The sequence below is a fragment of the Mauremys reevesii genome, linkage group 2 (assembly GCF_016161935.1).
Source record: "Mauremys reevesii isolate NIE-2019 linkage group 2, ASM1616193v1, whole genome shotgun sequence".
NCBI classification, from domain to species: Eukaryota; Metazoa; Chordata; order Testudines; family Geoemydidae; genus Mauremys; species Mauremys reevesii.
In genome coordinates, this window is record NC_052624.1 from 276423501 (window position 1) to 276438737 (window position 15237).

Consider the following 15237-nt stretch of genomic DNA (forward strand, 5'->3'; position numbering starts at 1 on the left):
TTGGCATATTGGGTCAGATTCCTCTCTTTTTTAGACCAGTATAACTCCATTTACTTAAATGAAATTACTCCTGCTTTCCCAAATGTCTACTTAGCAGCACCAAATATAGCATGTCCAAATCCAAACCTTAAACATTTTCAGGGCCTGATTCTGGTCTCTCTAACTCCTTTGCCAGTTAGGAATAATTTAGCTGAAACAAGTGGAGTTACCTGTATATGTGTAATCAGAATCAGGTATTCAATTTGCTGAATTCAAATTTCACACCGCAACTTCTCCAAAGAAGTGCAGACTTGTACACATGAATCACTCAGGAGTCCATATAATTATACAGCTTTCATTAGAGTTCTCAGCAATTTTGGAGAAACAAATGTGTATTTATATCTTTGGAAAGGAACAACAGAGCAATGTTTCCAGGGCAATCAGGGCCTTTTGGGATAAACCAAGCTGAGGAAAACTCCCACTGACCTTAATGGGTTGTCACAGTGCTTCAGCCCCAGTTCAGCAAAGCACTACACCCCATTGAATTCATATACTTAGGTTCTTTACTGAGCTATGGCCTCAGTTAGGAATATAGGATCAGAACAACAATATACAGTAGTATAATATACTGCAAAGAACAATGTTGCACTGGTAAAGAGATGGAATAGATGATTCAGTGTCTGTTCAATCCCTACTTTCTATAGATAAGATTCTTCTATATGCAGGAAAAAAACACAATAGGGGACAGGAAGTTGAGCAAATTCCCCCCTCAGGAGCTGCCACTGAAACGGCTCATTGTAGGGTAGGGTCTGCACCCCACAAAGTAGGCAAAGAGTTTGGCCATCAAAACCCAAGCATCTCAATAGATCTGCAATGGTCCAGGCCATCCATGCGGAGATCCTGATCTTCCATGACACTCCTTGTCTACCATCTTGGACCTTCTACAGCAGTGCAGTCCCTAAAGGAGTCCCTGAGTCTCCATGATGGCCTCTGTCCCAGAATTCAATCCCCAATTTGGGGTGAAGAGGTTGTCATTGTGGAGAGGAAGATAATGTTAACCAGGTTACATCTGGTTCTAACAGAAACAGACCAACTCTGGGCTATATTCCTTCCTGGTTGAGTTAAAAAGATGATATCAGGGATGGGGGTTAGCTCTGGAAGGTGCTGCATAGAGGACACCTCACAGAACTGGGCATTATTTGGGGCAAAACACACAACTGCTATCTTCAGAACCACTCCATTAGGATTTCACATGGAAATTATATTTGTGCTCAAATCTCGTACTTGAGATCTTTGCTTATTTTTGCCTCATTGGTACTTATTGCAAATTCCTCTGCCACCCTGGTTACAGTAAGGAGTAAGATAAGTTGGGGGACCCTAACTCAGTCTCTAAATTCTGATTAAATAGCAACAGAGTCCCAGTGTGCATGCCAATCTCTCTGTGTCCAGTATCATGCTATCTGTTTTGCCCTCCATGTATCTTGATGTTGGCTAATGCTTTCCATACAGTTTATCTAGCTGAGTTTTCTAAAATGAAGTTGGATGTTAAAGCTGGATGGCAGGCAGGTAATAACGGGCAACCTTTCTGTTTTTGAGTCTGGAAATATTATGCACCCTTAGTTGCAAAATTAGTAACACTGTGATTCTGATTGTAATTTGGGTAATATTCCAGTTAATAATAGCCTCTCATTAAAATATGCATTAAAAAGGCCATAACATTAGTGTAATGGAGACATTCCAGCACATCACTCTGTTCCGGCTTCCCCAGTAAAGGCATTAAATGTATGTCTTAATTAGACCCCAATATTAACAGGAATATTACACGAAGTAAAATCAGGCCATAAACCTCTATTATGGGCTATTTCCATCATCATTCCTCCCTCCAGCGTCCACATACCAAATAATTTCCCTTCTCCAGCTCTAGTTCCACTGATTGCACTTTCTAGCTTTTAGCGTCTAATGATGCCTTTTTTTATACTGCCAGGAACAAAACCTTTCAAATCTTTCAGAGACGAGATAAATTACCTGGACAAGACTTAATTCTTAGGATTGTTGGTTACTGTCCCAGTGTTCTTTCAATCGAAGTACTAACTAACAAGATGACCTACAATACAGTAGATTAACTTGGTCACTTTCCTTTTATTTTAACGTATTCAGTTCTAAATGATCTGTTACAGAGGAGTCCATGCAGAAGAAAGTCCTTCGCTTAGGTTTAATATTAATATTTTCCATTTGTTAATAACCTAGAGGCTATCTCAGAGTCTTGACGTAACATCCAAAGCTGCCTTCCATAGGTGTCTCCTTAAAAACACTGTACTGCAGGCATCTCTGCAAACCTCACAAACAAGGATCTAGAAAAGCAGCCTGTTAGATCAGCCAGTGGATTTCTTACATAGTAATAAAGACTAAGCGGAGGGTTATGCCTGCATGGTTCTATTAAGTTTCCTCTCTCATTTCCATATCACAGCATGCTCAGTCAAAGCTATTTCAGGCCCTGCACTGATCAAACTGATTATATAACAACTCTATTGTCCTATCATATTACATATTATCATCAAAGAGAAAAAAAATCAAAGTCGACTGTGGGGAGCTAAAATGGTGTTGTTTTGATAAAGAGCATATTGGTGTGACATAAACAGACTAATCTGATTTATTATTATTTCTAATGCTTAATAATGTGGAGGAGTGGGGAACAAGAGGCACCTGAAAATGAGAATGCATTGCAAAATGATCATGCAAGTCTCTATGAGCTGGGCTGTAGCCCACGAAAGCTTATACTCAAATATATTTGTTAGTCTCTAAGGTGCCACAAGTACTCCTGTTCTTTTTTGTAAAGACACTGTTTAGTTCCTTTGAGTATTATGAAGTCTTGTTATAATTAACTCCACTACTGCATACCTGTACCCCATCAGAGCTTTCCATGCAGCGATGTCAAGGGTGGGAGGATAAAACTATTGCTTTTGTTTCTTTCAAAATAAAACAAAATTCTAGGAAGAAAAAAAAAGAGATTTATATAAAGAAATGTATTCAAACAAAAGATTATGTACAATGAAAAACAGAGTGATGCAGAAACCAGCAAGAGTTTATATAGAATCCAGAGAGCCAGAGATGGAAAAGACACATCAGATCTGCCCATCCCCCTTTACAGGGTGACTGTTATGATTAATCCCCCACTGAAGTCAATGGGAATTCTCATGGGAGTCAGGCAAGCAGGCTTTGGCTTTTTTGTGTATGATTGTATTCTATATAATGTTTCCTCTAGTGCCTTGTCCATTCCAGTTCTAAATTCCACACGTAAAACTGGACAAATATGGCAAAAAAAGCATTCCAAAGTGTATTTTAATTAGATGTCATTGTTATGGTTTTATTATTATTATTGTTTGTCTGCAGATGTTCATACAACTGAGTTTTTCTATGGGAGACTGGTCACAAAGCAAATGGTCCAAGATGACATATGCTGGAAGTGTTTGGGCAGCCGTCATGAAGTCGCTTTGATTCTTCCCCATCCACTTTACAAAATTTTCAGTCAACCAATCAGGGAACAGAAACAACACCATGTAATTTGGGTGATCCGCCATGTGCCATAGAATCATAGAAATCTATGGCTGGAAGGGACTTCAATAAAACATCAAGTCCAGCCTCTTGCACTGAGACAAGACCAAGTAAACCTAGACCATCCCTGAGAGGTGTTTGTCCAACTACTCATAAAAACCTCCAATAATGGGGATTCCACAACCTTCTTTGCAAGCCTATTCCCTTATAGTTAGAAATGTTTTCCTAATAGCTAACCTAAATCTCCCTCGCTGCAGATTAAGCCCATTACAAACCACTGATAACTACTCTTTGAGAATGGTCTTTCAACCATTTGCAAACCTACCTTACAGTAATTTCATCTAAACCACATTTCCCTAGCTTGCTTATGAGAATGTCATGTGGACTGAATCAAAAGCCTTACTAAAACCAAGATACATCACTTCTACTGCTTCCCCACATCCACCAGACCAGTAACCCTGTCACAGAAGAAAATTGGGTTGGTTTGGCCTGATTTGTTCTTGACAAATCCAGGCTGGCCATTCCTTATAAACTTATTATCCTCTAGGTGCTTACAAACTGATTGTTTAATAATTTGTTCCAGTACCTTTCCAGGGAGACTGACTGGTCTATAATTTCCCAGGTCTTCCTTATTCCCCTTTTTAAAGACAGGTACTATGTTTTCCCTTCTCCAGTCCTCTGGGCCCTCACTGTCCTCTCTGAGTTCTCAAAGATAATTGCTAATAATTCTGAGATTGCTTCAGCTAGTTCCTTAAGTACCCTAAGATGAGTTCCATCGGGCCCTGCTGTATTGAATACATCCAATGTATCTAAATATTCTGTAACCTGTTTGTTCCCTATTTTGGCTTGCATTCCTTTCTCCTTGTTGTCAATATTCATTGTGCTGAGTATCTGGCCATCATTAACCTTTTTAGCAAAGACTGATGCAGAATAGGCATTAAACACCTCAGCCTTCTTCAGGTCATCAATTATTACCTCTCCATCTCCATAAATAACTAATCGTGAAGAATTAAAAATAGACGTGCAACCAATAGTGCATGAATATAACCCATGGGCTGAAATATGTTCACATAAAGACCCAGAGTTTGAGCTGCAATTGAAGAGCAGTTGCCACAGTTCAAGGAGGCATAGTGCCAAGGTGGCTTTAAACTACCTTCATACTTCCCTTTACTCTACACCAATATACACTGGCCTGGGCCCTAGGCAGACTTAGAGCAGTGTGTGGACTGCTCTAAGTGGTGCCTGCTACCAACAGCAACCAGGAAATCACCTGGATATGTTTATACCCCAGCCATATCTCCCTTTCCCCTACAGGAAGACCCATAGGAGCAGCTATATCCCCATGGCTTCACATTTACTGCTTGATTCTGGGACTGCCTCCTTCAATTGTCCCGTTTTCTCTATCCAAAGCATTTATTGCCACCCAGCAGCAGAGAGTGTACCACAAAATACATGCCAACATTTTCATCTAGTTCAAGAGGGGGGTGAATACACAGACAAGAGGATTCAGCTAACTATACTACAAGTGCTCGTACAAAAGGGGTCTTATAAAGATTTTATATAAGGGACTGGTTTCAAAATGTAAACAAAGAGACATGAAGATCGTATTTAAGATAAGAATACCAGATAGATTTACAGATCTTTCAGGCAGAAAAACATATCTTAAGGCACATAGACACCTTCTGTCTAAATGGCGTCCCACAAGACACACACTCTCTCTTTACATTCAGAGATTTAAGGTTAAAAAGGAGTATTATAATTATCTAGTCTGTCCTCTTTCATAACACAGGCCATAGGAATTTGACCCAGTAATTCCTGGATCAAAGCCATAACTTCTGGTTGAGCTGTAGCATATATTTTAAAAAGACAGACAGTCTTGATATAAAGACTTCAAATGATGAAGAACGCACCACTTCCCTAGGTAAGCTGTTCCAACGGTTAATTCCCCTCACTGTTAAAAATGTGCACTTTATTTCTCATCTGAATTTGTCTAGCTTCAGACAGGAGAATCTATAACTTCTCAGTTAGAACACATTACAAACATTGAACTTCCAGAATTCAAAACCTTGTAGAACTTTTGACAATTTAGTTCCACTTGTCAAGAAAAGAGATTTTTTTCCCCCCTTAATAAAAAAAAATCCGTTTTTAAAAAAATTTCAAGTTTTTTGAAAAAAGTTCTCCAAGCCAAATTTTCCCCTCAAAGGCAGGCAGAATTTGAATGTTCAGAGCGTTGTGAAACCAAATCTTTTGTTGATTTTCTTGGATTCCTAACGTATATACCAGATATGCACAAACAAAAACATATGCAACAGTGAGTCTCAGAAGACCAGTAGATCTCACGTCTTGAAACAGATGTTATCATAGAGGTGGATCACAGAATGTTAAGACTACTTTCCAAATGTCTACTGGTTTCAAAGCTTCTAACATCACCCTAAGTCTTAGAGTCTATTGGGTACTTAGAGCATGTCACTAGTTAATTATGTACACACAGTACCCATTAACACTAAATAAAAACATATTTCCCATAAATTAGGCTAAAATGTTCATTTCAGTGTCATGGTCACTCAGAACTCTAGTTTAGTATTTCACTCATGTTATGGGAGGTTTTAGTGTGCAATACCAGCATGATTTTGCAGAAATTCCCAGAAGAGGAAGTCATAGAAAGCTTTCAAAGCTGTGGATACTTGTGTGTTATAACACACTGAAATTACAGACTTTGACTTTATTGAATGATAAAAGCCAGGAGAAGAGAGTTGAAAGTAGAGGTCATTACTATCTTCTGCCCATTAATGCCCCAGACAAATAAACCCTAGGAAGGCAGTCAACATCCCATAGGCGCAAACAGCTGTTGAGGTCAGATCTGAAATGGAAGTTTGCATGAATTTCAGAAAACATATTATTCAGGTACACTTAGAACTATGTATGGGGGGGTTATTGCTTTTATATAGCAAGTATATGCTAGTGTAATCAGCAAGAGAGATGATTTGTGCCAGATAGATCATGCTTTTTTGTACATTGAATTAACCCTGAAGGTATTTTAAAAGGTAGGATTATTAATTCACACGCACCACTGTACCCTGATATGAGTCCCGATCCTGCCTCCATTGAACACAAAGACAAAAATTCCAGTGGACCATATCCTGCTTGCATTCATCATGACAAACTTCCACTAGCATCAGTGGGAATTGGACCAGGACCTAGAATTTGGTTCTGTAAAGTCAGTTTGGTTCAGATCATTAGCTGGGTGATGAATGATCCCAAAGGAACAATTTCACTTAGTGACATCATCAGCCTTCACTCCATCTGGCTAATGCAATCTGCTCCCGGTATAACCCTTCAAAACACCGGAGTGCAACTGTTCTCGCCACATACAGGCACATACTTATGCCTTTCAGACTAGCCAAAAAGCAAGACCATATCTACTACTGCAAGTTCCCAGTAGGCCAAAAACGATCAAGATACTGTTCCTTGAATTCTTCCTGAGACCAACAAAGGCTTTCCACTATTTACAAATCAAAAGCATTTAGAGACAATCATCATTATTTTTTTATTTATTTAAAACAAGGAATGCCTTGTCACTATTATATAAGAAAAAAATATACATCCACCTATTTATACCCACCCTCATCCAAGCATTCCAAAAAATATAATTCCTATTCATGCAGGTAGTTGCTGCACCAAAAATTAAAATAAAATAATAGCCTTCATAATTATAATATTTTTTTATAAATAAGAGCAAAGTAACAAAAAGAAACTCTATAGTTCCAACAATTTTCCCAATTTCTCTTAAAAAATTCTACTTGCACAACAAATTGTTGGAACAGTAGCAAATGGTGAAAGTAAATGTAGTTAAATCAATTATATTATTTGCTTTTGATTATTAATTCCATTGCTAGTTTTTCTTGTGTTTTTTTTATAATGCATACCAGTTTTACAAAGTGCATGCTTTATTTTTATTTTATTTTATTTTTAATTTTGAACTGGCAAGCTAAAATGATCCATCTTTTCCTGCCTCTTTTTTTTTTTAATGTTAATACAATCTAAAATCTAGCATTCAAAAATTGATCATGATACATCTGGTATATTGACTGCTTATGACACATGCTTGACTTGGCAAAAACAAAACAAATTGGCTCCCCCGTCCCCTATTCTTTTGGAAGCAGTCTAAAAGTTAAAAGCAGGCTGGAACACAATTGCTTCAAGGGAAAAAAAATGAATACCTGATGCATTTTTGTCACATGGCACTAGTTGTAGAATTGCACACACACGCACTCAACACACACGCGCACACGCACACAGCGACCTGCTTGAGAGGAAAATAGTTTATTAGGTCAGGAGTGCCAGTGGCACATGAAGGCTCCCAGCTTTGTGTGCAACTTTGGATTTGGTACCCACTTCATGTCACCTCGAATCCTCTGAAATCCACCGAGGGGGTAATGTAAGGCATACTTTGCTGGAACAGTAATAATCCATGCTTCATGCTCAAGAGCTGAGTCTCAGAGGAGGACTGGCTTTTTCTATTCCCTTTGGCCTCGCTCCGTCTCACTCAAGAAACAAAAAAGGTAATTGGGGGAAACAAGTAAAGCAAAAGAAGACAAATCACTTTAAATGGACTTTCGCCTTTTCATCAGCCTGTGGTTATCTGTAAAGCTGTGCAACCCAGGTGAGATGGAGCTAACAGGAGATGGGAAAAGGCTGTTTTTTAATGTGCTTGGTGAGATCTCTTCTATCTTATAAGAGATGGAGTGAAAGTACTGAGGATTCAGCTTGGAGCTGAACGAATTTTGGTGAGACACCATCCGGCTGGTATACTCATGGGACCTGTAACACATGCAGGAACAAACTGACTGAAGATCTGTTACTTCGGCCTTGTACCGTGGCCGAACGTGCTGGGCGTCCTCTTGAATGTGGATAATCATGCTGTTGCGGTTCCCTGCCAGGGATGCCCGCTCCTCGGCATCCCGTCTCTCGTCCTCACTGTTCATGGTTAAGAACCTGAGAACAACCAGATTTAGAAATGCCCCAATGACTGTCAACCCCACTAGAATGTACATAAAGCTAAAAGCCACGTAGACTGGCTTCTTTTGGAGGGCCCCTTTGGTCTGCAGGGCCACATAGTCACCAAATCCTATCGTAGTCAATGTTATAAAGCAGTAATAGTAAGCATGGAAAAAGCTCCACTCCTCATATTGGGAAAAGGCTGCTGCTCCAATGCAGAGGGTTCCCATGCAGGAGAAGAAACCCACAGTGACCATGTTTTCCATGGAGACGTCGGTGCTCCTCATCCCGCAGCACTTTTTGATCCGTTTCAGGAGGTACTTGACAAAGGTGTTCATGCGCTCGCCCAGGCTCTGGAACATGACCAGCGTCAGTGGGATCCCCAGGACAGCGTAGAACATACAAAAGGCTTTCCCGGCATCCGTCCCTGGGGCGGCATGTCCATAACCTGGAGAAGGAAAGGAAAAGATAGGAGAGTCAGCAAGGAGGGGGGATTCCAAAAGCTTCCTCATCATACCGGCAGTACAAATAATTAACAAAAATAACTCAAGCACCCTGTCAACACCCACGTCTTCCCCAGGCAGAATAGTCTCCTTGCTGGAGAAGTCAAAGCCACCTCTTTCAAAATCTTGGGAAGGCACAAGTGACTCCTACATTAATGAGGATTTCTTTGCTGCTGCAGCAGTGGAAGTGTTCAGCCTGGGAGTTCATGAGAACACTGCAGTGATGAACTGCCCTATTGTAACAGGGAGCTCCCAAAGCCAGCAAAAACCTTAGGTATGCATGTGCCCGAGGAGAAGACGGGATGAGGGAATGGAGAATCTATTCTGTTGCGTTCCGATTTAAATAAAAGCCTTGTCCTTGTAAGCAGGCAAGAAGAGTGGCAACACTGCTTAATGGCAAACAAAATTATACAGAGTTCATTTGCTGGAGAAGTTTCACTTCCTTTCTGAAGGATTTACAATGGAGTATAGCATAACATTCAACCTCTATAACTGGAAATGGTTGTCTTCACCAGGGCATTTAAAAAGAAAAACCACACACTGATACCTGGCATTGGAATCTGGTCCATTGCAAAGGCAGGGGATTTTGATGATCTCAAAGGTAAGTATTCTCTGGCAGGAGTGATTCAGCAGTATCCAGAGAAAGCATCAGAGGTAGAGAAACCATCCCAAACCTCTCTCAAGTTTGTTGGTGGAATTTTAACAAGCTTCTCCTAGGAACCCTGTGAAAGACACTCACTGCTGGAAGACTGTAGGGTTTTGAGGGGAAGGTTAAGGCTTGCACTATTTTTAATTACAGAGGAATGCACAATTGAGTCAGCTCATTCTACAATTACTAGAAATGGTTGGCACTATTAATTATATCAGGTGACTCAGGTAGTCCAGGACCGGGTATGTGGTATGTTTCCTGTTATATTAGTAGGGATATGAGAACTGGTTTGCATTGAGTGAGAACTTACCCAAACCATTGTGATTTAACTTTTTCACCCCACATTGTTGCACAAATCCATACTTCCTGCTAGGTGTGGGAGTGTGAAAATACCTAGATCCCTGTGCAGATACAAAAATTGTATCCACACCCAATCTGCAATCTGCAAACAAAGTCCATGGATACAAAGCTGATATCCGCAGATTTGCAGGGCTCTAAAAATACCTCAAGAGAGAAAGATCTTGCAGAAATTCTTGTCCAGTTTTGCAGTCCTAAGAGGTTTCACAGAATCTAAATGTCCTGTTCCGCACTCCATTATGTTGGGGAATATGACTCTTCTGGAATCAATGGCAATACACAGGTATAAAACTGGAGTGGAGAATCAGGCCTATAGATACTCATGGCCTAGTGAGCCATCTAATCCATCTCCTTGCCAGTGTAAGACACACACAGGCGGGCGGGACAAAGGTCTCAACTTTTAGATATTTATCCACACTGAATGTAATCTCTAAGTGTAAAATTCACTCCCTTGCAGAGAGATTGCACAAGGTCTTACTCACCACCTATTTTCCACTTAAGCCCTCCAAATAGGAATGAAGATGGCCTCTTGGCCCTCCACACAGGTGTGAATTTCTTTTGACACTTCCCCAATCAATTCTGTAGCCTTACTCTGATATTTTCAGTCAGACTCTTGGCCCAAAAACTAGCCATCTGCAGTGTGCACAGTATGAAATGCAACTAGTAGTTAGTTAGCTACACTGCTGCAGGTAACGGTAGTAAATTGTCCTGTGCTTGGCTACTGATGCAATGATCTATTAATGCACTTTCACCAGAACCAGTACTGAATCCCATGCAAAGTAGAAAGAAACACTGGTCTAGAAAAAGAAACAAAAACTAGAAACCACATCTTCAAAGATCCAGTAACAACCTTTATTAACTCAACTGCTAGTTGCTGGCAGCTGGATGGTGATATAAAAACAAGTCTGCAAAAAAAAAAAATAGAGACAAGTTATTTTTAAGATTACAGAAAGAACAAATTGATTCACCTGTTGTACCAGACCTTGTTTTCAGCTCTTTACAAAGAGCAGCTTCCAAATTTCCTGGGGGAATAAATGCCTCCCATAGATTGATGCTGGATTTGTTCCACCTGACTATCCCTCAATAAAGGCTATAATTGCCTCTCATTACTAAGATCATCTTTTGAACTACAGGGGTGTTAATTAAAGCAAGGACATCTTCCCATTTTATAGCTTTAGTTACAGCTGATAAAGAGGAGGAAAGCTCCAGAAAATGTGATTTTCCAGATGGTGACAGAGATGGCAGTTGGTAGAAACAGCTTTCACTTGGGCTCTAAAGAAAATGGTTAGGGATGAAAAAAGATTTCCTTTGAAATTGTCCAATCCCACTCCTTAAGGATCCAGAGAGACAATTTAGGAAGATTATAATAAATTAATATTATGCACTTACAGAGTCTCTTCCATACGAGTTTCTCGAAGTACTTTACAGATCCCGTAATTAATTCACTTACAATACCCCTGTGAGATAGATAAGATTTAGTAGCCCCATTTTGCAGGTAGGAAAGGTGAAGCACAGATAGATGGTGACTCTCACAAGGTCACACAGCTAGAAAGAGAACGTTTACTATATAACTTTAGCCATTAGACCATACTCAAGGCGTCAATGTAGGTTTATAGAATCGGATATGTTATATCGCAGTTTGAACATAAACACGTAGAACAGACAAGGCCTTTTTTATTGAGATGGAATCAAGCCTTTAAAATAGGTACATGAGTGCTAGGCAAAGAACATTTCTTTAGTGCGGACAAGGCCTTGGAGCATACGTAGCTCCGTCGCACTGGCCTCAGAGATTAACTGTGAAATGCTCTGAACTTTACGAAGCAAAAGCAAAACTCTCATTTGCTTAAGTGGTGCAGAATCAGGCCATAAACACTGTAAATCAGCAAAAAGCAAATGATATTAGTTAAGTTCTTTAAGTTTTAATAATGTAGGTCTGAAATTTAAAATGGGACACTGTCCCTTTTAATTTCAAACTCTCTCAGAGGCCCAATGTCAGAAGCCAGAGAAGGATTAAAGTTTGCCAGAAGAAAGTGGAGGATAAACAGTTTTTCTTACCTGTAAATAGTGTTTCTCCAGTGGATAAGGTCAGGCTCCAACTAGATGGGTTTGACTTACAACAAGCCTCGGTGGACACAAGCGACCACTTCAGTAGCAGAAGATGACTGCCTAATAGGGTGACCAGACAGCAAATGTGAAAAATCAGGATGGAGGTGGGGGGTAATGTGAGCCTATATAAGAAAAAGATACAAAAATCGTGACTGTCCCTATAAAATCGGGACATCTGGTCACCCTACTGCCTAAACAGGGTGTCTAGAGACTCTTGTTAACTTCCCCAGCTCAAAAGCCGCTGCACTTTATTCAAATATGAAGAGAAGTACTTACGAGTTGGGAGATGAGAGACACTGGGTTGGAATGAGCCTGGTTAAAGAAATAAAGGTATCTGAATACACATGGTATTGGGTTTTCAGCTTAGATCATTTTCACCACCCTGAGAAGGGGGTGAAGGTTATGCAGAGGATCCTAGGACCATGATATTGAGAAGACATCCACTTAAGAAGCTAAGGAACTGAAGAAAACCAGGGGACTTGGGCATCCACAAGAAAGGAGAAGAGGTCCATAAAGGTGACACACCATGTCTACACCAGGGAATGGAGCACTGCAGAGGGGACAGCTCCTTCTGCCAGGTTAGAGTTTCTGCTTATTCTGAATGTGAGCAAGTTCGATGTGCCTGGGAGATGAGCAGCAGGTAAAGGAAAGAGGTTTTGTTCTGCTCAGCTGAGCAGTAGGATCAAACAGTAGAGAAGCCCAACTTGTGGAGCCTTAACTTGGAGCAGGACCATATCTATCTAGGTATCTAGAAGGCTCCCATCACTGCAGTATCTGGAACAGCAGAATGCAAGGACCTGATTAACAGCAGGCAGGAGAGTGGACTAGGAGAGTGACCCCTAATGTTTAAAGAGACATTACCAGATGGAACAGGAGGTGTACAAATGACTTTCACCTTGAATGGTGGGAACAAAGTGGCTTCCGTACCCATTCTTTCCCCGTTACGCCCAGATGCTTGCTTAGGCTTCACCGGTGGGATTCTTCAGTTGTGCCCTGGTTTGGAGAAGGATAATCAGGCATGAGGAACGTGTCGTGTCTCAAAGTGTTATCCCTGTTTTGAGCCAATCTGTGTCAATTGCAGTTTCCTCCCCAGCTACAGCTGAGGCGATATGGAGCGTGTCCGGTTCCTCAAACAGTCATGCAGAATGGTTGAGAGGTTTAGTCATGAGAGGCAGAGACTTGGGTCACCACAGCCTCATCCCAAATGGGTCACTGAGTTATTTTCTTCTTTGCTGGCTCTGAGGGATGCCTCTGGTACTCAACAGCACACTAAGGACAATTCTGGAGAAGCAGCGAGATCTGAACACTCTTGTTTGCTCTGTTCATAGCAGAGTATAACTTGGGAGGCTTGAGGCAACCTGATTTGTTCCATTAAGTTGGCTGTTCCATTGCTTGCTTGTGCCCTTTTAAGTATAAGGAAAAAGGAAACCCACTTAGTTTGAGGCTGGCACTATCCAGTCAGGGAGAAATACTTGGTTAGTTTCCTTTCAAGCTTCTAAAAGAGTAGTACAGACACGGTACTGGCATCTTAAAGTCCCACTTATTCAACAAGGTGAATTCCATTGAATCACATTGAGTTCCTGTGAGAAGACAGACGCTCCCAGGACAGCTGGGAGTATTAAAGCACCAGCACTAAGCAAACAATGAAATGTAACTGCGATTATGCATCTTGTCACCTGGAATAAGCAAGTCAATGATAATTGGTATAATAAATTAAAAGGGAAAAAAATCCTGAACATTCCCAGTGCAGCGTGTCTACACCGTGGTCACCCTATTCAGACCATTAGCAGTCCAGGGCAGAGTCTGTGTCTGTACTATGTCCTGTGCTCTCAGCTCTTTGGACAGGCGTGGCTGCACCCTAGGCCCTCGTACCAGACCAAGCACATGGGCAGTGCTTACCAAATCATCATATTAAAAATGAAACGTACAGACAACAAGCTGTTTGGTATTTGTAAGCGGTGTCAAACCCACGGTAAAGCTGCAGAGCTGCTGGGTTCATTCACATTTGCACTCAGTTTTTAGACCATCTCGAGTCCTGAAGCAGCACAGCTCTCGGTGTTAGTCAGGGGGGAGAATTGTTTCCTCTGGGGAGTAGGTTTTATTGCCTCTTTCCTTCTCATGTCATTCACTGCAGTGACGGCCAGTTGGCATCTCTCACCGGGCCGCCTCTTCTTTGACAACAGCATGTGCAAAAAATGAACCGTGCCAGCCCCGTGACTCAACCCTTTCTTACTCATTCTGGCTGTAGCTCCGCTAGGCAGATCATGAAACAGGAATGATGGCATCTGCAACTCAGACAGGGAGGCATAATTCAGATAAAAAAGCCAGGCTGATGTCACAGGTTCACTTCAGAGGTTTATCGACATCAGGGAAAGTGCCCTGGAGAATTACCAGCACTTTTCTGACTTCAGAGCCACCACTTCAAATGGGAGGGAGAGGAAGCCGCATCCTTATTATTGTAAAGATGAAACCGGTCGACATCAGGGTTTGGCAAGGGGGCTCTGGAGTTGGCTCTGCTACAAGGCTCGCTGTGACCAAAAGCCATTCCCATCTGCTCAGTGGCAGGTGTGAAGGGAGCTGGTGGGAATAGCAAACAGGAAAGCACTATCGCAGCTGGCATTCTCAGAAGACAGGCCGAAGACTGAATGAACCATGGTGATTGAACTCTCTTCTTGCCCTCAGAGATGACTCCTTCGGGCTGGAGGCACACTGCACAGAAACGTGCACTGCTGCCGTCCGTGGAACACATTTGTTCTGGGGAGATTTCAATCCTCGGGGCTGCCAATGATTTAAAAAATGACAATAAGTAACAGGCCCTCCCCAAAACCAGCACTGCAAACTGTTACGGCCCAAAGGGCTTCCCAGCACAAGTGGAGAGAGGTGTTAATCCCCTGTTAGGGGATCAAAGGGGTTCACCGTTCTTTTTCCCAGGCAGCCTTTCAGTGGAGAAATCCATTCATTCGGCAATCCACTGCCATAACGCCACAGGCTGTGCTCTCATTGGAGCTCTTTTTAAAAGGATGGGGCATGATTGTTATTGGATGGGAGACATCCAAGGAAAATCCATGTGCTGGAGGAAGCAGTGTTGTGTGA

The 15237-nt window shown here is 41.4% G+C and overlaps 1 protein-coding gene across 1 annotated transcript in view; it reads right to left on the minus strand.

Moving 5' to 3' along the window:
* Positions 1-7289: 7289 nt before the first annotated feature.
* KCNK9 (potassium two pore domain channel subfamily K member 9) overlaps positions 7290-15237 on the minus strand; it is a 123836-nt gene continuing 115888 nt past the window's right edge. Inside the window, exon 2 of the mRNA XM_039521503.1 lies at positions 7290-8977. Within this exon, the coding sequence (XP_039377437.1) occupies positions 8136-8977 (842 nt within the window). The 3' untranslated portion in view covers positions 7290-8135. The remainder of the gene's footprint in view (positions 8978-15237) is intronic.